Below are 27,064 nucleotides of genomic sequence, written 5' to 3' on the forward strand. Positions count from 1 at the left end.
CCCACGCTCAAAACCATGTTAACTGTCCCTAATCAGTCCTTGCCTTTCCAAATACATGTACATCCTGTCCCTCAGGATTCCCTCCAACAACTTGCCCACCACCTAGGTCAGGCTCACTAGTCTATAGTTCCCTGGCTTGTCCGTGCCACCACATTAGCCAACCTCCAATCTTCCTGCACCTCACCTTTGACTATCAATGATACAAATATCTCAGCAAGAGGCCCAGCAATCACTTCTCCAGCTTCCCACAGTTCTCGGGTACACCTGATCAGGTCCTGGGAGTTTTTCCACCTTTATGCATTTCAAGACATCCAGCACTTCCTCTGTAATATGGAAATTTTGCAAGATGTCACCATCTATTTCCCTACTGTCTCTATCTTCCATATCCTTTTCTACAGTAAATACTGATGTAAAATACTCATTTTAGCATCTCCCCATCTCCTGTGGCTCCACACAAAGGAGCCTTGCTGATCTTTGAGGGGTCCTATTCGCTCCCTAGTTACCCTTTTGTCCTTAGTGTATTTGTAAAAACTCTTTGGATTCTCAAATGAGAGGTATCGGTAGAGCTAATGGTAGGTGTCTTTTCCCTCTGATGGAGGATTTCAAGACTAGGGGCACATTTTTAAGGTGGGAGGAGAGAGGATTTAAAGACATGGGGAAGAGGAGCAAATTTTTTATCCAGTGGTTCATGTGTGCAATGAACCTCCTGAGGAAATGGTGGGTGTGGGTACAGTTGGAATGTTAAAAAGACATTTGGATGGATATATGAATAGGAAAGGTTTGGAGGGATAGGGGCCAGGAGCAGGCAGGTGGGACTAGTGTAGTTTGGGATTATGGTCTGCATGGACTGGTTGGGCCACACGGTCTGTTTCCATGCTGGATGATTCTGACTGTATAAGAGTGTGGGGAGTCAGTGGGACTGAATAGTTTGATTCTGTTGAAGACTGGATCATGCTAAATGTTCACAAAATTGGGTTTCTACATTTGATCGCCATTTGCTTTGTGTGTGTTTTATTTAATTAGGTGTCGGTGTGCAGGAGTCGGCCGGGCTTATTTCGGTCCCCCTCCTTGCCTGAGAGGCTGCACAGACCCTTCCTGAAAAGACTGGAGCGAGCTGGGGAAATGGATCCTCCGGTGAAGAGTAAGCGGCAGAAGAGTTTGGACAGCTCGCTGGAGGATGAGGATCAGGAGAGAGGAGGAAGTCGATTCCTGGTAACAAACCTGAATTGTTAACTCAGTTAGAACCACTCAAGTTCACAGCAGAGACAGAAGCCATTTGGCCCATCATCTACCTGTTAGATCCTTTTTGGAGTGATCCAAAATGATACCACTGCCCTGATCGCCCTCTTATAGCAGTGTGTCTTCCTCCACAGAGTCAGTCATCCAGCTTTGAAACAGACCCTTCGGTCCAACCAGTCCATGCTGAACATGGTCCCAAACTAAACTAGTCCCACCTACCTGCTTCTCGTCCATATCCCTCCAAACCTTTCCTGCTCATGAACTTATCCAAATGTCTTTTAAACGTTGTAACTGCACCCACATCCATCACTTCCTCTGGAATTTCATTCCACACATGAACCACCCTCTGTAAAACAAACAAAATTTGCCTTTCATGTCTTTTTTTTAAATCTCTCTCCTCTCACCTTTTTTAAAAATGTGCCCCCTAGTCTTACTCTGTAGAGTTTGCACATTCTCCCCGTGTCTGCGTGGATTTCCTCTGGGTGCTCTGGCTTCCTCCCACAATCCAAAGATGTGCAGGTTAGTGTGGATTGGTCACGTTAAATTGCCCATAGTGTCCAGGGATGTGCAAGTTAGGGACATTACTCAGGGGTAAATACAGGATAATGGGGTAGGGGAATGGATTTGGGTGGGTAACTCTTCAGTGGGCTGGTGTGGACTTGTTGGGCTGAAGGGCCTGTTTCCACACTGTAGGGATTCTAATTTTAATGCATAATTCCAAAAGGTTTTCTGCAATCTTATACTTGTCATGTCAATTTAAATACTTCAGTTTCTAAGAAATACATGTTTTTCTTGTGAGGATGGCTTTTAAGAGGGTTGGGTTTCAAGGGAAATGGGTCAAACGCAGGAAAATGGGGCTAGTTTAGTTCTGGAAGCTTGGGCAGCATGGACGAGTTGTCACTTGTTTAATGTGCTCCCCTCTCCATGTTGCCTCACACGCTGATCCATTATGGTCCTCCCTGCTGCCTTGTCCAGATTTCCACGGGGCTGATGGGCAAAGTGAGATTGTCAACTGTTTGAAACCTATCTCTGTTAACAGCGAACAAATCTGGTGATGAATCTCACACTGGTTTTTAATTAGTAAGGGAATAGAGGATTATGGGGAAAACCCAGGAAAGGGAAGGTGAGGATTATTGGATCAGCTGTGCTATCTCAACGGTGGAGAGGGGTGAGTGCTAAAGGCTCGGAGATTGAGGTGGTTTAAGTACAGTTTCTCCTGGTCTGGGTTAGACTGGGCACCCTGTAAGAAAACGCTGGCACCTCCTTCATAGGATTGTTCACCCACTCCAAACAGAAACCAGAATGTTGAATAATGATTGAATCTCCGGCTATTCACATCAGGAGAAACACTCCTCAACCTCCTTCCTTCCAGCAGCCTTCAGGGCTGCCTTTACTCCTTGCTGTAAGTTAGTGAAATACTGCTGTTGGCTTTGTTGTTCTTCAGTTTCTGCTGATTCCTTTTAGTCTTGCATCATTGAGTTTTGAAATTGGACCCGTGAGTGACCTTGTTGCTTGTGTTTTGATTCCGAGACATGGGAATGATTAGAATTATCACTGGGCGGAGCGGTGGCTCAGTGGTTAGCACTGCTATCTGTCTGGGGACCCAGGTTCGATTCCACCCTCTGGTGACTGTGGCTGTCTTTGTGGTGTTTACATGTTCTCCGTGTCTGTGTGGGTTTCCTCCGGGTGCTCCGGTTTCCTCCCACAGTCCAAAGATGTGTAGGTTGGGGTGGATTGGCCATGCTAAGTTGTCCCATAGTGTCTAGGAATGTGCAGGTTAGGTGGGTTAGCCATGGGAGATGAAGGTCTTTGGGAATGGGTGGGGTGCTGTTTGAGTCAGCATGGGCACAATGAGCTGAATGGCCTGTTTCCGCATTAAGGGATTCAATGATTCCAAGAAAATGGCCTTTCATGAAGGATCAATGCTGCACAATTAATACCTTACAATTTAAGAAGTGAATGCTATAACTTTATTGTCTTTATTATAATTTCTGTCAGGCACATTGGGGGCTTGGGGAAATCTCCAGGGGTTTTGGACGCCCTGCGTATCTTTTGATCTTTGGCTGTTAATTCTCAAGAGCTGTTTGAAAATTAATTTACGTTCAGTTGTGTAATTGACAAATTCCGTGTAAACTGTTAGATGTTCTTCTTTCCTTTACAGAGCCAAGCAGTGACCACCTCCAACGTGGATGTGACCAAACTTCTCGGTGAGGAGAGGAATGCTGTAGAGCTGATAGGGAACTTTTCCAAAGTGAGCATTTTTTCAACATTTTTGAAATCTATTGCTACACTATCTATTTCTCTCAACCCCTGCCAGGGGCTTTTTTTTTTTTGGTGCTTTGCATGCCAAGAGGTCACCAATGCTTTCCTCCACTTAGTTGTCACTGTGGGAGCCTGGTCAATGCGTGTTGTTGAGCTGCTGAGATATGTGGTTCTACAGATGTGCTCAACTTTTCAGCTAGAAACAATTAGGCCACAGTCCATTACCCAGCTTCAACCCATCTCCCTCAATGCCTGACCGCCTCCTAACCAGCCATCTCCGAAGTGAACGATTCAATTGATCTGACATTCCACAGCCCCCTCGCGGAAAGAGGGGTCTAAATATTTCCTCGTCTTGACGTAGGGGTGGGGATGCCACCTAGTTCTCTTCTCGTTCGGTGGGGGGTGGGTGTGTGTGTGTCTTCGATTTGAATCCTTCGGTTTATTTTGAATATCTCAGATTTCCTCAGAACCTTCGAAACCCAGGGAAATAATCCCGCCAGTTTAAACAGCCTGTCCTCTGAAATGATCCTTCAAGAAAGGGCTCTGTATCTGATTCTCCTGTCCATCTCTCTAACCCACAAGCAACATGATCAATATCACTTGCCTCACCTGGTGCCATGACTTGATGCAGTCCTGGAATCCTGCGGACTGAGATTTTTGTGCTACTTTACGCACTGCCTTTACTCACTAGGCCATTGGTGCCTTACCTTTTGTACAGGCAGTTCCTCTACGTCGCTATGGTTGCGTTTTTATGCAACACCACGTTATGGAAAAATCACACTTTAGAAAAGGCGCTTAATGTTGGCGATCGAATCACATTAGAGCCAACACATCTTTGAAAAGGTCACACTTTACAAAGTGTTCCCCATTCATCAATCACCTTATGCAATTTGCATTGACAAAATGAGTGTTACAGCAGAACAACCTGTACCTGTGACACATAGTGAGCAGGATGTCTCTGGCTTAATACTTTTTGGATCAGGCAAATTAGTGAGCAAATATCCAAAGTTACCTTTCTTTATTTTTTTTCTCTTTCATATTTAAAACACTTCACATTTGTTGAAAGAATTCAAAATCTTTCGAAGCACCAGACTTTTGGCATGTTTCACATATCTCCATTGCTCACTCTTCGGTTGCTGTGCCCTGATGTTGTCAAAGTCTTTTTCCTGAACTCTGTCTGAGCTTTGATAGCTGTTCCAAACTCTGACCCTTTTTTCCCCTGCTCGGATGGTGAGCCCTCTCACTCCTAGTTGTGAGTGGGGGTGTCATGGATTTCCAAAACCCCTCCATTTGCACAATCCATATCTACCAACCTCTCCGAGAGGGAGAAGAGCAGATTGATGGGAGCATCCCCCCCTTCAGCCTCACACCATCCTGACTGGGAAATATATCACCGCTCACTTGCTTCCACTGGGTCAGAATCCTGGAATTCCCTGACAGTGTTATTGATTATAACCTATACCAGGTGGACAGTAGAGAGAGAGAGAGAGCTCACAACAACTTTCCTGAAAGTAACTGGAGAGAGGCAGCAAACTAATGTGAGAGTGAAAAATAAATCCGATCAGGGTCGTTTGGGGAACTTCATTCTGTTAAAACAGGCAAAATAGTATTGTGGCTTTGATGCTCTGTACTTTGTGATGGGAGTTACCAGTAGCCTGTGCCGACAGCCATGCTAGTCTGAAAATTCTGCTTGATCTCTGAAGCTAAGCTGACTCTGGTTTGATTAATATCTGGGTGGGAGACTGCCTGGGAATACCAGATTCAGCTCTGTGGTTAGCACTGCTGCCTCAGTGCCAGGGACCAGGATTCGATTCCAGCCTAGGCTGATTGTGTCTGCATGGATTTCCTCTGCGGGTGCTCCGGTTTCCTCCCACAGTCCAAGGTTAAGGTGGATTGGCCATTGCTGCCTCACAGCACCAGAGACCCGGGTTGAATTCCCATCCTCAGGCGACTGCCTGTGTAGAGTTTGCACGTTCTCCCAGTGTCTGCGTGGGTTTCCTCCCACAGTCCAAAGATGGATTAGGTGAGTTGGCCATGCTAAATTGCCCGTATTGTTAGGTGAAGGAGTAAATGTAGGGGAATGGGTCTGGGTGGGTTGCGCTCCGGTGGGTTGGTGTGGACTTGTTGGGCCGAAGGGCCTGTTTCCACACTGTCAGTAATCTAATCTAATTCTAAATTGCTCCATAGTGTCCAGGGATGTGCAGGTTAGGTGGGTTAGCCATGGGAAATGCAGTATTAGTGATAAGGTATTTGGGTTGGGGTAGGATGCTCTAAGAGGGCCGGAGTGGACTCGAGGCCCGAATGGCCTGCTTCCACACTGTAGGGGTTCTATGATTCTAATGACCCCTTTCTCTCCATAGGCTGGCTCACAGCTGATGTGATGTTGAAAGCCTGAGCTTCCTGTTTGAGGTGCTAACGGTTTCTGTCTTTTTGTTTGGCAGGTGTATGCATTGCCCACAGTAATGGGCAAGCACGGCGATTTGAAATACATCTCTCCAGAAACGGTATGTTCCACTGAACCTTGGAGCTGCTTGTGTCTATAACGGAGCTGGTGTCTGTGTGGCTGGGAGAGAGAAGTGGAGAGATTTTATATAGACTTCATCTGGGCCGCCAATTCCAAACAAGATCCTCTGGGCCCTAGCTTAGGAGATCTTTATCTGGGAAAGCATGTGACAAGGTAGAGAGTGTAAATGCAGGGCATTGAGCCCAGTTTGGGAGGGAGGCATGGCTGTGGTTTGTTCCATGGCCGTTTCTACAAGGTGCTGCTTTGTGACTGAGGTGCTGCTGGTTAGATCTCAGTGAGTGTAGGTGAAGAGGGAGCAGCAACAAGGTAAGGGTAAGCTAAAACTTCCCCATCCTCCCCACAAGTCTGCTAGTTGTTAAAGGGGCAGAGATGGCAGCCAGTGCAACACTATATGCAATGCAGTGCAATCCTCCTGTCAGATGTGGGAGATCAGGGAGCAGTCTAGTGTCCCTGGCCACTATATCTGCAACTATTGTTAAATCACACCACTGAGTGCTCCGGTGTCCTCCCACAGTCACAAAGCTGTACAGGTCAGGGTGAATTGACCATGCTAAAATGTCCATAGTATTAGGTGCATTAGTCAGAGGGAAATGGGTCTGGGTGGGTTACTCTTCAGAGGGTCGGTGTGGACTGGTTGGGCCGAAGGGCCTGTTTCCACACTGAATGGAATCTAATTTAATCTAATCTAATCACTGGTGCTGTTCTGTTTTGTTAACTGCTTTTTGCCCAATGCCATCAGTACTTTTGTCTGAGACTCACTGGGAATGAGACCACAGAGTGATTACAGTGCAGTGGGTGGCCTGCAGGTTTTACCAGGATGGAATTCCCAAGACGTTGAAATGTTGTGTTTTCCCTGCATACCCCTCCCCACATGATGTCACAAGTTATGATGTAGTTTCCCATCCTTCAGCCAATTGTCTGTGTCTGTGTCAGTACAGGAAGTATCTATGCTGTAAAATGTGGCTTTCCCACAGATGGTGAAGGTTCTATGTGGAGAATATGACCATGTTTTGGAAGGATGCTGCATCGTTGACTGCCGTTACCCCTATGAATTTGAGGGAGGTCATATCCGGGTAAGTGCCGGGGATCGAGAAATGCTCTTAACTTGTGACCCTTCATGTATCCTCGTGAAGAAATGTAGAAAGTAGGTGCATGGAGCAGGCCATTCAGCCTGCCTCACCATTCAATATGATCACGGGCTGATCATACAGCCTCAGTATCCCATTCCCACCCTCTCTCTATGACACTTAAATCCCTGAGCCACCAGGCCAACGTCCAGCCCCCTCTTGGATATATCGAAGAAACTGGCCCCAACACCTTCCTGTGGGAGAGAATTCCACAGGTTCGCAACTCCGAGTGAGGACATTCTTCCTTATCTCAGTCCTGATTGGCTTACACCTTATCCTGAAAGGATAATTTGTTGTGACCAGTTGTTAGGTTAGCAAATGGGAACTCCTGTTTTTCTGCCTAGCCAGAATCTCCTTGCCCGTAGTTCTCATTTTGAACTCCCAATTAATTTACCCCGTTGGGTGTGGATGTGAATTGTTGGGAATTTGCAGTTACTAACCATTGATTGTGTTCTTGCCTCAATTGCAACTGTCTGTGGATAATATTGCTTGTTTGGATGTGTCCTGCTAATTCTCCTTCCAGACTGACCATTCCTGCTGCCTGTGCTTTTCCCAGGGTGCCCTGAACCTTCACAAAGCTGACGATTGCGTTGACTATTTCTTCAAGAAACCCATTGTTCCCAGTTCCGATGCCAAGAGGTTGATAATAGTTTTCCACTGTGAATTTTCATCAGAGCGTGGACCGAAGATGTGAGCTGCACTTAATTATTTTCAAGATCTCCATGAGGAGGGTGTTGAGCATAGTGAAGGGTGCAAAGGGGTTTGGCACCTCTCCATGAGCAGGTTCTGATCTCGCAGCCACCCAAACCTGAAGGGAAACCTTCAGCTGATGAATGGTGTGGGTTAGCTTGCTTCTCCCACAAAGAGTTCATTGGACCAAACTGAGTCTTGTACTCCATCCCATCATTTAATGGCACTTCAACCATGGAGTACCATGTCCAGTTCTGGTTGTCCTGTTTAGAGGAAGGATTTTATCCCTCTGGAGAGGGTTCAGAATAGGTTTGCCAGGATGTTGCCAGGTATGGAGGGTTTGAGCTATAAAGAAAGGCTGGATAGGCTGAGATTTCTTTCACTGGAGCGTAGGAGGTTGAGAGGTGACCTGATAGAGGTTTATAAAATCATGAGGGGCACGAATAAGGTTAATGGTAGGTGTCACTTCCCTAGGATGAGTGAGTTCAAAACTAGGGGTCATATTTTCAAGGAGAAAGATTTAAAACAGACATGAGCGGCCTTTCTTTTACAGAGGTTCATGTGCAAAATGAACCTCGAAGTGCTGGATGTAGGTACAATTTACAATAACGTTTAAAAGACATCTGGATAAGTACATGAATAGGAAAGGTTTGGAGGGGCATGAGTCAGGAGCAGGCAGGTGGGGCGATTTAGTTTGGGATTATGGTCGGTACAGACTGGTAGGGCCAAAGGGTCTGTTTCCGTGCTGGATGGCTCGATGACTTTCCTCTTGCAGATGATTTTAAAGGGCCTTTCTTGTAAAATGACACTTTTCAATTTTTCTCTGTGTAGAGGTGAGTGCATCACATGATAAATGTAGTGTTATAATTACAGTAATGATTCTCGCACCAGGCCACCCAATGTGAGGAGATGGTCTCAGATTTACATTTCAGGCAGAAACCTGCTCTAGGGTAAAATTGTAAGGCTGACATTACTTGCATAAAGAGTCAAGGATGTTGAGATAAGAACTTGCCTAAAATTTCAACAGATCACTTGAAGGCATCCCTTTTTAAGTATCATGAAGGTCTTCCTGATTGAGTAGTGCACAACCAGTAAGCAATGTGATTTTATTGCTAGATCAAGAGGGGAAATGGTTATGCAAAATGATTGGTTGTTAGGTCCTTAAGAGCATTAAAAAAAGCAATGAGATCCTTTAGAAGTGTTGCTATGTAAAGTAAGAAACATAACAGACCATCTGGGAACAGCAAGATCCCATAAACAGCTAGTTGGTGATAGCTACATAATCTGATTCCAGTGATTGTTGAGTCAGGGGTAATTAAGCTGCTGCCCCTCTCCCAGGTAGCACCTTGGTTATTTTACATCAACCTACAAAGACCTGCATCTGGAAGCTTTGGCCCCTGACAATGTAGCACTGCCTCACTACTTCCCAGGAGCACCCGCTCCGATTTGGTGCTCAAGGCTCTGGATTGAGTCTTAAACCCATAACGTTCTCACTTGCTGCTGACTCCGCTTCAGCTCAAATGTGACCCTGATCGCGAGGCAGTAGCAACTGTGGGAAAGCACATTCATGCTTTGGAGTGAGGGGGGAAAGATATAAAAGAGACCTAAGGGGCAACTTTTTCACGCAGAGGGTGGTGTGTGTATGGAATGAGCTGCCAGAGGAAGTGGTGGAGGCTGGTACAATTACAACATTTAAAAGGCAACTGGATGGGTATATGAATAGGAAGGGTTTGGAGGGATGTGGGCCAAATGCTGGCAAATGGGGCTAGATTAGGTTGAGATATCTGGTCAGCATGGACGGGTTGGACCGAAGGGTCTGTTTCCATGCTGTACATTTGACCCTATGAATCCAGCAGACCTGGTTATGGTGATTTCGGTCCATGTCAAAAATATAAAGCTCCCTGTTTGGTCTCTTAAGGAAATGTACTGTAGCTTTCTGTTCAAGGGGCTGTGTGCATGGCTGGTTACACTAATACTGGAGCAGGCGATGGGAGAACTCTACGATGGGCAGTCAGCATCACCCAGAGGAGTGGATGAGGGGAGGAGCCTGTGATTTACTCTGTTGAATAAAGTATCCTGTGTCAGGCAATCAGTGACCGGGAGCATTGTTCATTGGGAGTTGTTGGAAATGGGTTGCTGCTGTACTGTAGGGGAAGGAACTCGCTGTATGGTGCCCCTCTGGTACACAGTCTTTTTATCTTTATGAATATTAACATTTTATTGCAAGTTTGTATATGAAAAGCAGCATGGGTGAATAAGATAACTAATTAATTAAAACTCATTAATAATGGCAGGATAAGTAAGGCTGTATCAAGGCTGCAGCAGGTAGGAGCTCCTGGATCCCATGTCTGAAGTGCTAGCATTTGTTTCGGAACATTAGCTGGAATCTCAGGAGTATTAGTGACATTGCCATCCACTGCTGGCCTTGGTCTCTGTGTGTTTTTCTGTTTTCTCCACCCCCCCCCCCCCCCCAATAATAAAACCCAGATGCTCCTTTGCTGTGATGTTAAATCTCTGTGGACAGGCTGCACCAATGGGATGGTACAGTGTTGGTCTCTGCCTTGGTGAAAGGCAGTTGGGAAAGGCCCATACGACCATAGACATTTACCACAAAGCAGCTTTGCATGTTGAAGGGTCTTACCGCTGCAGTGTGTATACCAATCTGGTTTATTTCATCCCCAAGGTGCCGGTTGGTGCGGGAGGAGGACAGGACTCTGAACGAATACCCAAACCTGTACTATCCCGAGCTCTACATCCTGAAAGGAGGCTATAAGGCTTTTTTCCCTCAGTTTGTGGTAAGCAATGGCTGGGAGGCTGGAGGGATTCTAGTGAAGCACACTGGACAAACTCATTCTGAATTCAAGTGTTGTTTTATCACCTTTTTTTTAATATCTGGGCCTATTGCCTACTTCAGAGCATCTAACCCAGACTGAACGTTCTCACTGGATGATGCACTGTTGGGACTGCAATCCTTCGATGTGCTTTGAGCTTAGTCTTTCATGATTTGAAAATATTCAGTGTCTTGGTTTGAAAAGGCTGGGAGTCCCTGCCAGGTCCTTTTGGTCAATCCACATTTTGTTTGAAGGCAAATTCTGATATTAACACTGCCCACTTGCTTCACCAATTCTCTCTGATAGCAATCATTTATTCTACAAGTGTAAATCGAATAAACCAAGTTAATCCTGAGTACCAGCAAGTGCCCTTTGTTGAGTTTTTGGCTCTTTGCGCCCCCCAACGTTATGGTGATGCCTGTAACATGGGTTTATCAGTGAGATTACACACTCCAGCCTCTCCAGGTCAACTTGTCATTTCACCATCTTTACCACTCCCAGCCCAAGGGCAAGACTCATTCCTTTGTCTCCAAAAGTTATTGGTGATTACTCTCTCTGGTCAAGAACAATTGTCGTTCTAGAATCACCAACCCCTGACACTCTGGAGGTATGCCATTTGGCCCATCAAGTCCACACCAACCCTCTGAAGAGCACTCCATGTAAACCTTATCACTAGACTCGCCATGGCTAATCCCTCTAACCTACACATCCCTGAACCCTGTGGGCAATTTATCATGGTCAGTTCACCTAACCTGCACATCTTTTGGACTGGGAGGAGGTGGGGGGAACCGGAGCACCCGGAGGAAACTCTCTCAGACACGGGGGAATGTGCAAACTCCACACGGACAGACACCTGAGGGAGGAATCGAACCCGGGGTCCCTGGCGCGTTGAGACAGCAGTGCTAAGGGTGTCTATTTGTGAGTCTTGAGATGGCAAATCTGGGGTCTCTGATTCCAATGTGACCATTGGTGGGTGGTAATGGAGGTTGGTGGTGCTGGGGGGAGCAGTGCCTTTGTGATGCCTGTCTCTCCTTGCTCAGTGGAAATCGGTTCTGTACTGTGTGACTCCCTGCCAGGTGATGTCCTCTCAGTTGTTGTTGTGGAATTTCTGGAGGTTAGTCCGGATGTTATCTTTTGAAGAGTTTCTTTTGACCGCGAGAGGCACACTGACCTTTCTTCAGTGGGGAGAACATTCACTGTTTTGAGAGGAGTGAGCTGGGTGTTGAGATGGCATGGCTGGTCCATTGGAGTTGCTGTTGAATGATGATGGTGGTGATGCTGCCTATGTTGGCCTCCTCCAAGACACTGGTGTTACTCGACTTGCCTTCCTAGCTGGGCCACCGGATTTTCCATAGGGACCTCTGGTGTTGTTCCAGCGCCTTAAGGTGCCTATTGTTGGTAGTCAATGTTTCAGCTCCATTTGGTAGCGTGGGAAGGACGACAGCTTTGGAGAGTGTAGGCCTGTAGATCGTGGTCCTCGCACACCCTTCTGAGAATGGCAAAGGTTCGACTGGCCTGGCTCGGAGGTTGTTGGATTTGTACGTCGATATTGGCATTAGAAGAGAAGGCTGCAGGGTTCTAGGGAATGGTCCCCATTTTCAGGGAGATAGTTGTTCCTCCTTATTGTAAGAGGGGTGGCGGGGCTTGGTGGTGGTTGATGCAGTACTAGATTTTTTTTTGGTTTAAGAATAAGGTTCCAGAGCTTATGCCTTGGCAAAGCCACTAATGCAGGTCTTCCGAAGAGTGCGTGCTGCGATGGTGTTGTCAGCATCTTGACCCTTCAAGATGGAGGTGATGGAGACCTTGCCCATGAACCTATGAAAGTTGAACAGCCTGCAGTCCACACAGTAAACAGCTTGAATTCCCTCGGGCAGGTTTTGGCCCATGAGATGGAGGACAGTGACAGTGAGGATGGTGAACAGGGTGGGTGTGATGATGCAGTCCCACTTGACCCCTTTCTCCATGGTGAAAGGCTCAGGCGCCAATCTGTGGTTGCTCAGCACTGTCACCAGCATTAAGCAGCCTTAGCCTCCCTGATGAACCAATCAGGGCAGACACATCGTGACAGGATTTACCAGGGGTTGATAAGGAGAAGCCTCTGTAATTCCCACAGTCAGCCTTGCCATCCTTTTGTGAACATGGTCACAATCAGAGCATCTCTGAGCTCCAAGGGAAGTTCTTCTTCATGAGAATGGATGTGTTCGTGGAGCTGTGGGCCATACTCCATTAGAATTTCTGCAGGAATCCCATCGGGACCAGCAGCCTTGTTATGACATCCTGTATTTGAGTCACTGGAATGGATCTCTTGGCAGTTTGGTTGATGGTTTCCAAGTTAATGTTGATGTTACGGTTGAGGATGTCTTGGAAGTGCTGTGTTCAGGGGATGTTTATTGCCTCATTATCCTTGAGCAGCTTTACTCTGTCTTTTAGAGCAAGGGGTTTAGGCCATGGTGGCCTGGATCCTATACAGTGGTTGTGGTGGAGAAGCCTCTTGTGTGATTGGCATCTGCCAACTGCTGCATTTCCAAGGTATTGTCAGTCGGCCATTTTGCTTTTGAGCTCCCTTTCCACTCCTCTGGACGTCAGCCTTTGCTTTGACACAGGCTGTTCTTTAGGCCTTGCAGAAGATGCCATACTGCCAATCACAAAGTTCTCCTTTATCTTGGAGATGAGCTGTTCAATTTCCACTTCCTTCTCGTCAAACCAGTCCTTGTACCCGAGGGTGTTTATTGCAGGTACTAAATGGCAGGTTTAGTCCGATTCCACAGTTCTCCTACTCCCTGGTTATTCCTGAGGTGGCAGGTTTTTAGCAATTGAGGCCTGTAGATGTGACCACATCACCCCATACCCCCTTCCCCTCTTCCACCAGGTTCTTGATGTTGAATCTTGGCTGGGTCTGCTTCTGTCGGTCTGTGTCTCTCTCTGTCCATCTGATGGATGTTGTGGAGCAGCTTAGGCACTGACCAGTCCAACATCAATCTGAGCCAAACATAGTCTTGCTAACGTTCATATCCCAATGCTTCCTGGAGCAAACAATGATGTCATCAATGAGATGCCATTGTTTGGAGCATGGGTGCCTCCCAGAGACTGAGTTTATTTTTTCTGATGGACTTTGTTTTGGTGATGGTGAGTTTGTACTCGGCACACAGAAGAAGGACTCCATTGGAGTTGACATTGTCAACACCTTCCCTTCCCATGGTGCCATTCCAAAGGTTATGGTCTTCACCAACCCTGGCACTGATCATTCCCAGAGGAATGGTTAGTTTTCTTTGGGGATACTTGACAACAGCGTGGCAAGGTTGGCATACAAAGTACTCCTCCAAGTTAAGGGTTGGGGCAGAAGTGTTTCCAACCATAGCCATCTGTTTATCAGTGGGCATCCGGCAGATGGTCATGAATCTCACGTTGATCCCCATGGGAAGTTCAAAGGCAACTGATGGATCCAACACTGGGAATTCTGGGCTTCCCTTTCCCAAAGAAGGTGTCACCACTTGTCACCACCTGCAGCTGCCCTTCGTCTGTAGGCGAGAGCAGCTCGGTCAATCTGAATCTCTCTTTGGTTCTCTGGTTATGGTGTCTGTTGTCTCTGGTTGTTTGCTGTTAGCTGGGTTAGTCAGGGTTCTTACGTTCCAGGCTCCAAAGCCTATCCTCCTTTGTCTCTATCCAAGTGTAGGTGATCTCTCTGGATGCGGTAATCCAGTCAGGGACTTGGAGGCAGGCTAGTTTTAGGGTAATTTTTCTATTTCCCCCTCCACTGGGGTGAACAGATCAAGTCCGAAATGCAGCTGCTCAGTCTTTGGAGCAGCTGCTGAAATGCTCTGGCCCCAGGAGCGAGATGAGGGAACCTGACACCCATTGCCCGGTGTGTCCACTTGTGACCAGAGATTCCAGATATCACCGTCCTGCTCCCTTCACCACTAGCCTGGGTAAGGCTGGTGGGAGGATGCCCGGGTGTGGAGAAGCTGGTGTACAGTCCACCCTCCCAATGGACCTCAGAGCCCAGAGGCATGGAGACCAAGATGACTGGTGACCCTTCTCAGTCATACCCTTCATTCGCCATAGCAACCGTTGATTCTCCAAGGCGATGGTCTTGTGCTATTATCACTGGACTGCTAATCCAAAGACCCAGCTAATGTTCTGGGGACCCGGGTTCGAATCCTGCCGTGGCAGATGGTGGAATTTGAATTCAATAGGAAAAAATCTGGAATTAAGCGTGTAATGGTGACCGTGAATCCGTAGTCAGAAAACCCATCTGGTTCACTAATGCTTTTTTAGGGAAGGAAACTGCCATTCTCCTGGTCTGGGCCTTACATGTGACTCCAGACCCTCAGCAATATAGTTGACTCTCAGATTGCCCTCTGAGCAATTAGGGATGGTCTAAGCAGTCATGCCCACATTCCATGAATGAATAAAAATAAAATTCCGCTATCTTCCTCTGTTGTTGAGGTTGTCATGGATTGCACTTTGTCTGGAACTTGCCTCTTGACCTTTAGCCCCTGGCAGGGTCAGCCATGATATGCTCCAGGTGGTTTAGCTCCTGACTATGCACAGGTGCCTCCCACCACAAGGTGGTGATCCTCAGGGAGGGCCTTTGTCCAAGATGTGGAAGGCCTTTGGAGACTAGTGCACCCAAAATTCAGCTAGATGTTAAACAACTTTGACAGGCAGCCTCATTACCTGTCTGAAAAAAGGCCCCTTTTTTTTAAAAAAAAGAAAATCAGTAATGCTTTCAATGTTTCAGAGGAGCAACAATATTTCGAAAGTAGCATTGCCATTCTTGTAAATTTTTAAACATGCTTTTGGAAACTTCAAGTTCAGGAAACTGATCTACTTTATCTAGTGGGAAGTGAAAATCTTTAATTTAAATGGCTTTAATGAACCCACTTTAATTCAAGTTGTTAGCACTGCTGCCTCACAGCACCAGGGACCCGGATTTGATTCCAGCCTCTGGCGACTGTCTGTGTGGAGTTTGCACGTTCTCCATGTCTGCGTGGGTTTTCTCCCACAGTCCAAACCCATGAAGGTTAGGGTCGATTGGCCTGTGCCACATTGCCCATAGTGTCCAGGGGCAAGCAGGCTGGGTGGGTTAGCCAAGGGAAATGTGAAGTTAAGGGGATAGGGTGAGAAGCTCCTCAGAGGGTTGGTGAGTGTCTCGATGGGCTGAATGGTCTCTCTCTGCACTGTCGGGATTCTTTTACGAAATCTCCTCTGGAGAGGAGCCCATTGTGAAACATGTACTTTGTGGATCATCTGTTGAGGCCATTGCTCTCATTTTGAGGGTTCCTGGGTGCTGGGGAAGGGTTTTGATAAGAAATGTCACTTTTATCTCAGTCAGCTGCCTCACCACACACTGACTATGAATTATCTCCTCTTCTGAAATCTGGGACTGCCTGATGTGCTTTTTTTAAAAAAAAAAATCCTTTCCTTTCCCGTACTGCAGAATTACTGCGACCCTCCAAGATACTGTCCCATGGACCATGAAGCCTTCCAGGAGGAGATGCTGAAGTTGAGGAGAAAGAGCAAGTCCTGGGCGGGAGAGCGTCGGAGGCGGGACCTCCTCTCCAGACTCCGGAAAATGTGACCAGCTGAGAGGAGCAGCCAACGAACTCCCTCTTGCCTTTTGATTGGCGCTGCCCTTTTACTGATCTCCTCCAAAACTGTTCCTAAGCTATTTTTGACCTTCTACTTCTTGCACAACCCGATACAGCAGGCAAAGGACTGTCTAAATCCTGCAACATCAGAAAGCAGGACAATTATTACCATGTCAAGTTGGTGCAAAGTGGATTTGGAAGGCAAAAGAGTTTTTTATTTAAAACCACTATCACTTCAGAGAATTTTATTTTAAGGATAACCACGTTAATTTAATAGAAGTTCCTGGTTTTGATCTTGTGACCTTCTTTCTCTCTCGACCCCCTGCTCAACAGGTCAGGCAGCACCTGTGAAGAGAAATCAAAGTTAACGTTTCTGGTCCAGCGACCTTTCCTCCGAACTTTGTTAGCCCTGCTTTCTCTCCAGAGATGCTGCCAGACCTGCTGAGCTTTTCCGGCCATGTCTGTTTCTGGTTTATATAACCCTGGTTCTTTTTGGTTTTCAACACTGGCCCTGCTGTAAGTTTCCAATCTCACGACTCAGTTGACAGAATAGCTGGCTACGTGTCCACCTCTCTGATCTTCCATCACATAGTTGCCTTGAGCTAGCAGGGTTACGGAACTGGGAGCGGCCAGCTATAGTAGACTTTCCCCTTACACTGAGCAGATGCTGCCAAACAGGTTTTGTTGTATTTTGTCTCTCAAGCTGTCTTGTTGGTGCTAGGATCTTCTGCAACATCACATTCCATGTGGTCCCTGCCCCTGGACCCTCTTAGAGCATCTGTGGTAGATGTCAGTGTTGTGTAATGAGCAGTGACCAAAACTCTCTACTTTCACCACCCTGCTGCCTCTGTCATGTGCCATAGAGAAACCAACTGGTTTCTCTCTGATCGCTGTCAATGCCTGAAGGAGACACCTGGGGCTGCTCTCAATGTTAAACAAGATTATTCAAAAACCGAATATTGGAAATTCTCAGCAAATCTGACAGAACCGTTGAACCCTTGTGACTTATCATCGTAACCTGGCAAGTCTGTTCTTAACTCCCTATTTCTCTCTCTGCAGATGCTGCTGTGTTTCAGATTTCCAGCCTCGATTTTTGCTTTTAATTTTTGAAAAACGTCCAATCAGGCTGTCATGAAAAAGTAAGGGGCTGGTACTTGTGCTGCTATGGTTTTACCCGAAAAGGCTCGGTGTTGTTTGACTGTGAAGGACACGGGCATGACCTGATCCTGCCTGACATGGACATTGCACCTGGCGTTCACTGGGCAGTGAGCTTTACACTGTGTGCAACACTCCTCTGTCCAATGCTGCCCTGGCCAATATCGACGAATACAGTACAACCCTTTGTTTCCCCAGCACTGGGAAAGCAAGTACCAAGTGATGTACTTGCTTGCTGTGAGCTCTACCCACTGTAGCAGCAAGTTGTGGGTCTGGTATCTAAAATACTGCATCAATGTCTGTGTACAATGCAGAAGACAAGTACTTAGCATTTATAATAGTACCCTGGTTTCCATTACTTTAATGTACATTAATTTGGTAAAATCTTGATTTCCTTACCAAAATAGCTATTTATTTCAGTTCAGGAAGACTTGCTTCTGGGTACAGAAAACTAAAGAACTGTGGTTCTAATTAGTGGAAATCCAAAATAAGACTTTCCTTTTAGGGGGGAGAAAAAAAAGCACCTTTTTTGTTTTTTATCCTCCATCTCCTTTTGTAGCTCTCACTTGAAGTACCATTAACCTTCTATACACACACCCATTCTCCCTCAGGACTAGTGACTACATTGAACTGTTCCACTCTGTGTCAAAACTTTGGGTGAAGTTTGTTCCTATCTTCACTTGGTCAGTGATCACCGATTTTCCCAGTTCCCTGATGCTCCCACTCTATCCCAAAGTTTAAGGGTCAACATAAATGCTAAAGGTCTGATTGCTACCTTGCTGAAATGTAATTTTTATTTCGGACAGGAAGAATTGGGACGTTCAGAGATCTGTTCACCCTCAAACATTTGGGATTTTTTTTTTGGAAGGGTCCAATTTTTATTGTTGTGCTTAAACCCTTTTTACTTCCAGGTTGCTGACTAGCAGTTTGGTTCAGTTTTTAACTGGATATTTTTAAACAAAATAATTTAAGGTGCGCAACTCTGAAAGGGGTTTTATTTGAAGACAAATATAATATAGCATAAATGTTTTAATTTGATTTTTTTTCCCCCAAGGGATGCATATTTATAGGCAAGTAAAACAGGCTCTAATGATTGGGATGCTGAGGAAAAAGCTGTTCAGAAATGATGTTGATTAAGTGTAACCAACTAGAAAGATCTTGTGTAGATTAGATTGGGGTGAGGTATCTTCACCTGGATAGTGGTGAGGAACTCTGGGAATACTCATAGCACTGACTATTTCTCCATTGTTTTTCATTCTTTGGGAAACCATATTAGGTGCCTATAAACCAACATACAATGATTTTGGGGCAGCCCATAGCTACTGGGAATCCATCTCCTGCTCTAACACCAGTCTCTTCCAGTGGAGAGAGCACTGCTTTATTTGAAAGCTAAATTCCTTCCGAGTGGGGCTAACTGTAAATAACACAACGCAGCTAACCTAGTTAGCAGCAGCTCCAGCCAGACCACTGAGGATGGCAAGGAGGATGTTCAAGCGACAAGATTGTATAAAATATATCTGCAATCATTCCATGTAAATTCGACCTTTGTTTTCCCATACATGGCAATTAATTTCTTCCATTGACAAATCTAGGATCTATCTTTGGTGCTGAAATCCATGGTGTAGTTGATCAGATCCTGTGACCTATTGGTCAGCCAGGGACGTACTAATGATTTTCCCCACTTCCACCCACTGGCACAAAGTCCAATGCTCTAATTATTTCTGCAGGCATGACATCTTCCTGCATTCCCTTCGAATACACTTCAGACTTGGAGGTCTCAGTAACACATGTGTTAATATTGAGACAGTATGTTTGCTGAGACGTGGGTTCCCTTCCCTTGAGTTCACCTCTGTGATTGATTTTGGAGTGAATACATTTCAATGCTGGTGGAGAGATTCTGAGCTCGCACTGTCTGTCTGCGCACTCGCTCGCGCTCTCTTAAACTGATCCTCTGATACCCATGAGGAATGGAGCAAGGTCAGATTCCACAGCAGAGTGCTCGGTCTCCACATTGGCTAGATACCGGCTGTCCGCAATGACAAAGTCAGTGAATGCAGACCGTTGTCTCAATGTGGTCAGTTTATCTGTTTGTTTAATAACTACCCCCTCAACCCTGTCCTTTTTTTCTTATTCCCAACGCTCAACTTTTTATTATTAAATTTGCACTGTTACTATCTCTCTGTATTGCTGCCTATGGACTCTTTTAAAAATATGTGCATTTTGTTGCAGTTAAATTAGTGCTACACATTGGTGTGCACTTCAGTAAGCATTGTTTTTGTTGGTCTTTCTTACATGACCATTAAAAGTTTTTTTTATTTTTAGTCCTCCTTTTAATTGTCATTGCTTTTCCAAAATAACAAGCTCATAATCTCCAGTGACCTATTTGAAGCAAAACTGAGCCAATCATAGTCACTAGATGCTCGTCAATAATTCAATTCAATATCTGTGTGTAAACTATTTCAATCTAAATGTAACTTGCTGCCTAGGGACAGTGATACACTTCAATTTGTTGCATGCAATAAAATCTGAGCATTTGGCAGTGAGCCTGTTTTTTTTCTTGGGAGTGAATTATTAACATGTATTCTAGAACATTACTTCAAGTTTGTCACATTTCCACCACCTTAATTCTTGCCATTGAGCTGCTTTCAATTGGGGATGATTGTTATGAAGACTGAGGGGGAAGAGAATTTCAGCAAACTTAATGATCCTCAGATGGTTGAGGAGTAAAAAGGACTATTATGTGAATGGTTAAAGAAGAGAAAATATTCAGCATGCTCTGTGCAGAGGGACCTGGGTGTCCTTGTGCATGAATCACAGAAGGTTGGTCTGCAGGTGCAACAGGTAATTAGAAAGAGACATGGAGTTTTGTCCTTCATCACTAAAGGAATTGAGTTTAAGAGCAGGGAGGTCATGTTGCAGCTGTACAAGGTACTGATGAAGCCACACCTGGAATACTGCATGCAGATTTGGTCTCTTTACTTGAGAAAGGGTGTACTGGCACTGGAGGTTGTACAGAGGAAGTTCACTGGGTTGATTCTGGAGTTGAGGGGGTTGGCTTATGAGGAGCTAATGAGTAGACTGGGAGTATACTCATTGGAATTTAGAATAGGGAATCTTTATAGGAACATAAAATGAAGGGAATAGATGAGATAGAAGTAGAGAGGACATTTCCACTAGCAGGTGACAATAGGACAAGGAGTAGCCTCAAAATCAGGGGGGAGTAGATTTAGGACTGAATTGAGGAGGAATTTATTCACCCAGAAGGTTGTCAATCTGTGGAGTTCCTTGCCCAGTGAAGTAGTTGTCCCTACTTCAGTAAATGTTTTCAAAGCTGCAACAATACAAAACGCTGGTGCGGCCACACTTGGAATATCGTGTACAGTTCTGGTCCTCTTATTTCTGGAAGGATGTGGAAGCATTGGAAAAGGTGCAGAGGAGATTTACCAGGATGTTGCCTGGTCTGGAGGGAAGGTCATATGAGGAAACACTGAGAGACTTGGGTCTGTTCTCATTGGAAAGAAGAAGGCTAAGGGGGGGATTTGATAGAGACATGCAAGATGGACAGAGGATTAGATAGGATAGACAGTGAAAGTCTATTCCCTAGGATAATGACGTCAGCGTGTATGAGGGGGCATAACTACAAATTGAGTGGTGATAATTTAAGACAGATGGCAGAGGCAGGTTCTTTACACAGAGTGGTAAGGGCGTGGAACGCCCTACCTGCTAATGTAGTCAACTCAGCCACATTAAGGAGATTTAAACAATCCTTAGATAAGCACATGGATGATTTTGGGATAGTGTAGGGGGATGAGCTGAGAATAGTTCACAGGTTGGCGCAACATCGAGGGCCGAAGGGCCCATTCTGTGCTGCACTGTTCTACATTCTAAGATAGATTTTCTTTTTTGAGAAAGGAATTAAGGATTATGGTGAGCGGGTGGGGAAGTGGAGCTGAGTCCATGAAAAGATCAGCCATGATCTTATTGAATGGGGGAGCAGGCTCAATGGGCCAGATGGCCTACTCCCTGCTCCTGGTTCTTATGCATGTAATTTGGAGTTTGTTTGTCCTGAGCCTATATCCCATGGCTGTGTTCAGTGAGTGTCTGATCATGGTGGGGCTGGATTAATACTCCTCCCCACTCCTGACTCTCAGTTTCATCAGTGAACCAGGTGGGTTTTTCCCTGATAATCAACTTGTAGGTCACCATTAGTTTCTTAATTCCATTCTTTTTATATTGAATTCAAATTGCACCATCTGCCTTGGCAGAATTTGAACCCAGATCGCCAGAACATTACCTGGATCTCTGGGTTAACAGTCCAAGAATACTATCACTCCGCCATCGCCTCCCCACATTTTTGAGGTTGCTGCTGGCTGGGGATTCCTTGCCTCTGACCACCTTTCACAAGGCTGACTGTACTGTTACTCACCTGGGGCTCGACTGATTGTCACCACATTCTTTTTGAGTAGCGCTCTGCAGGTCTCACTTGATCTGGTGTGGTAGAGGGGAGCAGTTTATTAATCTAATGGGAAGGAGCTCTTATTGCATGCTAGTAACAAAGTAGGTGTGTTTACACTGCTAATGTGGAGTCTTCGAGATCCATAGCACAGCAAAAGGCCCTTTGGCCCATCAAGTCTGCGCCAGGCAACAACACACCTCAACTATTCTAATCCCATTTTCCAACTCTTGACTCATAGTATGCCTTAACAAGCTGGAGAAGTATTAGCTATGATCTGATCAGTGGGTAAAGTGTGTTCAGATTGATGGCTTTTTGAGTGTAGAAGTGTCTGTCAATTAGTTTGATTTAACAAAACATTTTGCTAACTAATGCTTGTGCCAATTTAAACATTGTTGTGATGAGGAAGTCTATGCTTTGTGTGTGTTGTAGCTTAAATTTAATGGATGATAATTTTTGAGGATATCAGAAGAATTCTTCAATACTCCTTTTGAGCAAGTGCAATATCCCCATATCTGCAGAAATGGAAGATCATGTTACTAACCAGTCATCTAACAAAGGGGATAGCAAGTGACCTGTTACTGAGACTGGGGAGTTCCTGGACTTAATATTAACTTCTCCAATATCCCAGGTTTGTATGACTTCATTGTAATGGTTAATGCTTAAGGTACTCCTCCATATTAAACATTATCAATAACAGTTATTATCCTGGAAGGTGCTGTGCAGTACGCAAGCCTATTTCTGAGCACTGGCTAATGGAGGGAGTCAATGTTTAAGGTCTTGGAGCTGAAATATCCCATCCCTTCAAGGCATTGCATTGTCAGTACACCTCCATGCTCAACTGCTCTCTAGCTCTGACACCGTCTCTTCTCTACCGAACCATCTGTGTCCCTTGTCAATTCCAATCGTACAGAGTCTTTGCTTTTCCCTGTCCTCAAGGCAACAATAGCAGAAGTGGTTGAGGGATCATCTGTTCTCTTAACATATTTAAGCTAAATTACTTATGTGCGAAATATGATCAGACTACTGGCTGACAGGACACAATAACCACCTTTTCAACAGTATTGTTTCTACAAGCTGAGGAACAGCTAGTCTGACTGTATTGTTGTGGCTGTGTAAATGTCAGCAATATTCTTTCTGTGACATTCAATTCCTTTTCCTGTTAATGCTGGTAGTTAATGCACCTGTTCATAGATTCTTCAAATATCATTTTACTGCCACGTTACATCCATTCTTACTCCTGGTCAGTATTACCCCTGTATTCTTGCCCACTGTCCTATCTCCGTACAAAGCTACAAATCCTGGGATAAAGCCAGAATTCTCAACACCAGGGTATACTCCAACAGCTTTGTTTGAAATCAGTCCTTCACCTGATTGAAGGGGCAGCATTCCCAAAGCTTGTGATTTCAAATGAACCTGTTGGATTATAACCTGGTGTCATGTGACTTTATCCACCCTGGTCCAACACCAGCACCTCTGCATCAATCCTGGGATGAGTTGTGAGCGAGCCTTGGGAATTTCTGCCTGAATATTAAGGATCCCTTTGGGAATCATCTTTTCAAGAAGAGGTGTCAATGAGTTTCCCAAATAATGTGTCAACGACAGAACTTCTAGCACAAAAGTACACTCCTGGCAGACTCCATGTTTACGTTAATTTATGTTGCATAAGTACCAAGCTTTTGGATTGTAAAATCCCTGACTTGCTTAAAAGCCGATACATACTTTCATCACTGCATCCTTTTGCCATTAGCCAATGGTATTGTTTGTCTATTGTTACAAGTCCCTCTTGGATGTACAGCTGTACCATCATGTGTGAGCTATAATCATCACTATTCCCTCACTGCTGAGCCAGTCACATGTTCCTTCCTGAGATATTTGAAATGAACAAACATTAACTGCATTTCCTTCTCATTGTTAATGATTGGGTGTTGGTTATAATGAAGTACAGGAGTCTAGGCCTGGCCAAGCTTTTAAAGTTAGTTTTGAATCTGTTGGATGTTAAACTGCATCTTGAGGTTTTTCCACAAGTCCTGACATGTGCATGTTAGAGTGTACACACTAAATCTTTCGACCCTATGCAGAGTGATGATAGAGATGCTGGCAGTGGGAGGTTGGTCTCGCTGACCCATCACCACACAAAACCTGCAACCAAATGGGGTGCTTAGCATTTACCCCTGGAGATTCTGATGGATTGACAGTTCATTGCTGCTTCTCTCAAAGGAAGCAGCAATAGTTCCCCCATTGCGTTGCTAAGTCTGATTTGAGAAATGGCTGTTTAGCATCATTCCCTGCTCCCTCAAAGTGAAGGGACAGCTATGTGTCCTGAATTCACTTGCAACTGTGCACTCCTTCAGCATACTGCTCTTCAACTGTAACTCTCTTGCAGTTCCAGGATAGTGCAAAATGTGCAGGTAATAATGTAGAAATGCAGCTTTAACAGTACTGCTCACACCCTTAATGTTATGGATGAGCTTTGTTTGAGTATGCACACATTGTTTGGAAATGGTAGTTGTCTATCATTTGTGAGCAGTAGTAAGGTTTGTCCATTGTTACAAATCCCTCTTAGATTTACAGCTCTGAGCTATAATTATCACCGATTCCTCACTATTCAACCTGTTAGCCTTTCTTTCCTGATTTCCTGCCTGTCCTTCATTGCTAATGGATTGAGTTTAAAAGCAGGGAGGTTATGTTGCAGCTGTATGGTGTACTGGTGAGGACACACCTGGAGTACTGTGTGCAGATTTGGACTCCTTACTTGAGAAAGGATGTACAGGCACTGGAGGGGGTGCAGGGGAGGTTCACTGGATTGAGGGAGTTGGCTTATGACAAAACATTGAGTAGACTGGGATTATATTCATTGGACTTCAGAATAATGAGGGGTGATCTGATAGAAACACATATCTTATCTATTCCCTTCATAATTTTATAAGTAGAGAGGATATTTCCACTGGCAGGTTAAACTAGGACAAGAGGGAATCGCCTCAACTTAGAGGAGGAGGGGGGGGGGGGCAGATTTAGGACTGAATTGAGGCAGAACTTCTTCACCCACAGGCTTCTGAATCTGTGGAATTCCCTGCCCAGTGAAGTAGTTGAGGCTTCCTCACTAAATGTTTTTGAAAGCTAAGATAGATAGATTTTTTGATCAGTAAAGGAGTTAAGGGTTAGGGTGAGAGGGCAGGTAAATGGAGCTGGGTCTATGAAAAGGTCAGCCATGATCTTATTGAATGACAGAGCTGGCTTGAGGTGCCAGATGGCCTACCCCTGCTCCGAATTCTTGTGTTCACTTTAACAAAGGTTTGCAAAGAGAGGCTCTTCCTATTAAATGCTTGTACTAGGAGCAGGGGACATAGATTTAAAGTTTTGGGCAAGATGTACAGATGGAATATGAGGAAGCAGTTCTTGCATGGAATGCTGTCATGATTTCCTCTTGCTGCCGATGAGGGAAGTGGGAAGAGAGACTATAAATAATTTTTAAAAGGAATCCAATGGTTACTTGAGCAAAAATAAATTGATAAGGCTACGGGGATAGAATAGGGAATGGGATAAACTGAGTGGCTCTGCATTGACTTGATGAACACGAGAGTTTCTGTCCCTTTCAAAATCCCATTAAAGCCTTTTGTCTTGTTTTTGGAGCAGGTTTTGGTAATCCCTATAAAACGTTTCCCTCTGTCGTAGCCAGGATAATTCACAGACATGGCCACGTGGACAGCTCACCAGGAATTTTCAAAGATGGCAATCGAATGAAAAGTTTTTGTCCAGCCTCCAACGATGCTTCCCCCCCACAAACAGAAGTCCACAGATTCCTCCCTAGTCCAGTGATCTAATACCACTCCTGACAGCTTCAAAAGTTTGGATTACGACTGATTGATTATCACAAACCTAGAGGCTCAGATCAGTACAATGTTGCACATTTGAAAGAGCAAACATGATTTGTCCACTGCCATTTTTATTTTTAAATCATGTCTATCAGCTGTCGTTTTGGGAAATTAACAGAAGAATGTTTGGCCACATTCTCCCGACCATGCTCCCGCACCATCAAGTCTGCTGTGGGACTCAACCTTCTCACTCAGGGAACTACTGAGCTAAAACACCACCTTGATCCACATCGGGATCACAAAAAGAGACTCAGATGCTCAATGACAACTGAACGACACAGAGACCAATCACCACGGGCCAAATCCATCATCCCATACCTGCTCTGTGTCATACATCTTTGTACTTGGTTAGCGTGCAATATGCAGATCTCAAAGTTTAACCTTTTACTTCTTCATATGCCCAATAAAATGTAGAATTACAAAATAAATGTAGACATTGTTCATTATTTACACAAGAACTTAAATTCACCAGTGCACAATTTTTCCCATGTAAACTCTAGAACAATGAACAAAGAGCAATACAGCACAGAAACAGGCCCTTCGGCCCTCTAAGCTTGCACTGACCCATTTTTCCCTCCCATACTAAAACTGTCTTCACTTACAGGATTCCCTTCCTATTCATGTATCCGTTCAGGTGCTTCTTGAATGCTGCAGTTGGACCTGCTTCCACCACCACGTCTGGCAGCACATTTCAGGTACTCACCACCCTGTGTGTGAAAAACCTGCCTCGCACATCTCTTTTAAACATCCCCCCCTCATCTCTCCCCAACATTCCCCCCCCCTGCACCTTGAATCTGTCGTAATTAGCAACCTCTAGTCCCCTAGAGGTGTTTAGGAACCCCTTCCTTGGGATATCACAGTAAGACAATTATAGGTTAATATCTCGATGATATATGAGACTGGCAGACCAGTGTTTAAAGTACCAACAGGCATTGTTTGCTACCCAGCAACAAAGATCTGTATATGCATGCACATAATCCTGGCCTCTCATTAACTCCTAGTCCTGGAAGAGAGTAAATGGAGAGTTCACGTCTACATTTTTAAAGTTTCCAGGTTTCATAGTAAATTCATAAAGGCTACAATCCAGTCGGAGTCAAGTCAATGAAAATGCCATGAAACCCTATTTTCAAAAAGAGTCTCTCTTCCTGTAATGGGGAATTACAGCCAGCAGATGGCAATACCGCCTTGTTGTGAGGAGGAGGGAGAGCAGGCAGTAGGAACAGGCTGAGAGGCCACTGTGGGTATTCTGTAGCTGCTTACATTTTACAGTCGGTCACAAATCACTTGTTTACTTTGCTGCTGAAAATAGAAACCTTT

At 45.1% G+C, this 27,064-nt stretch overlaps 1 protein-coding gene across 3 annotated transcripts in view; it reads left to right on the plus strand.

Moving 5' to 3' along the window:
- Positions 1 to 19,962, plus strand: part of LOC140492250 (M-phase inducer phosphatase 1-B-like) — a 48,966-nt gene extending 29,004 nt beyond the window's left edge. The window contains exons 10-16 of one of the 3 annotated variants that reach the window (XM_072591175.1): positions 1,024 to 1,212; positions 3,401 to 3,490; positions 5,943 to 6,005; positions 7,000 to 7,098; positions 7,676 to 7,842; positions 10,526 to 10,637; positions 16,114 to 19,962. In XM_072591175.1, the coding sequence (XP_072447276.1) occupies positions 1,024 to 1,212; positions 3,401 to 3,490; positions 5,943 to 6,005; positions 7,000 to 7,098; positions 7,676 to 7,842; positions 10,526 to 10,637; positions 16,114 to 16,254 (861 nt within the window). In that variant the 3' untranslated portion in view covers positions 16,255 to 19,962. The remainder of the gene's footprint in view (positions 1 to 1,023; positions 1,213 to 3,400; positions 3,491 to 5,942; positions 6,006 to 6,999; positions 7,099 to 7,675; positions 7,843 to 10,525; positions 10,638 to 16,113) is intronic. The other 2 variants (XM_072591176.1, XM_072591178.1) reach the window with 2 other exon arrangements.
- The last annotated feature ends 7,102 nt before the right edge of the window (positions 19,963 to 27,064 follow it).

This window comes from Chiloscyllium punctatum, chromosome 20 (genome assembly GCF_047496795.1).
Source record: "Chiloscyllium punctatum isolate Juve2018m chromosome 20, sChiPun1.3, whole genome shotgun sequence".
NCBI lineage: Eukaryota > Metazoa > Chordata > Chondrichthyes > Orectolobiformes > Hemiscylliidae > Chiloscyllium > Chiloscyllium punctatum.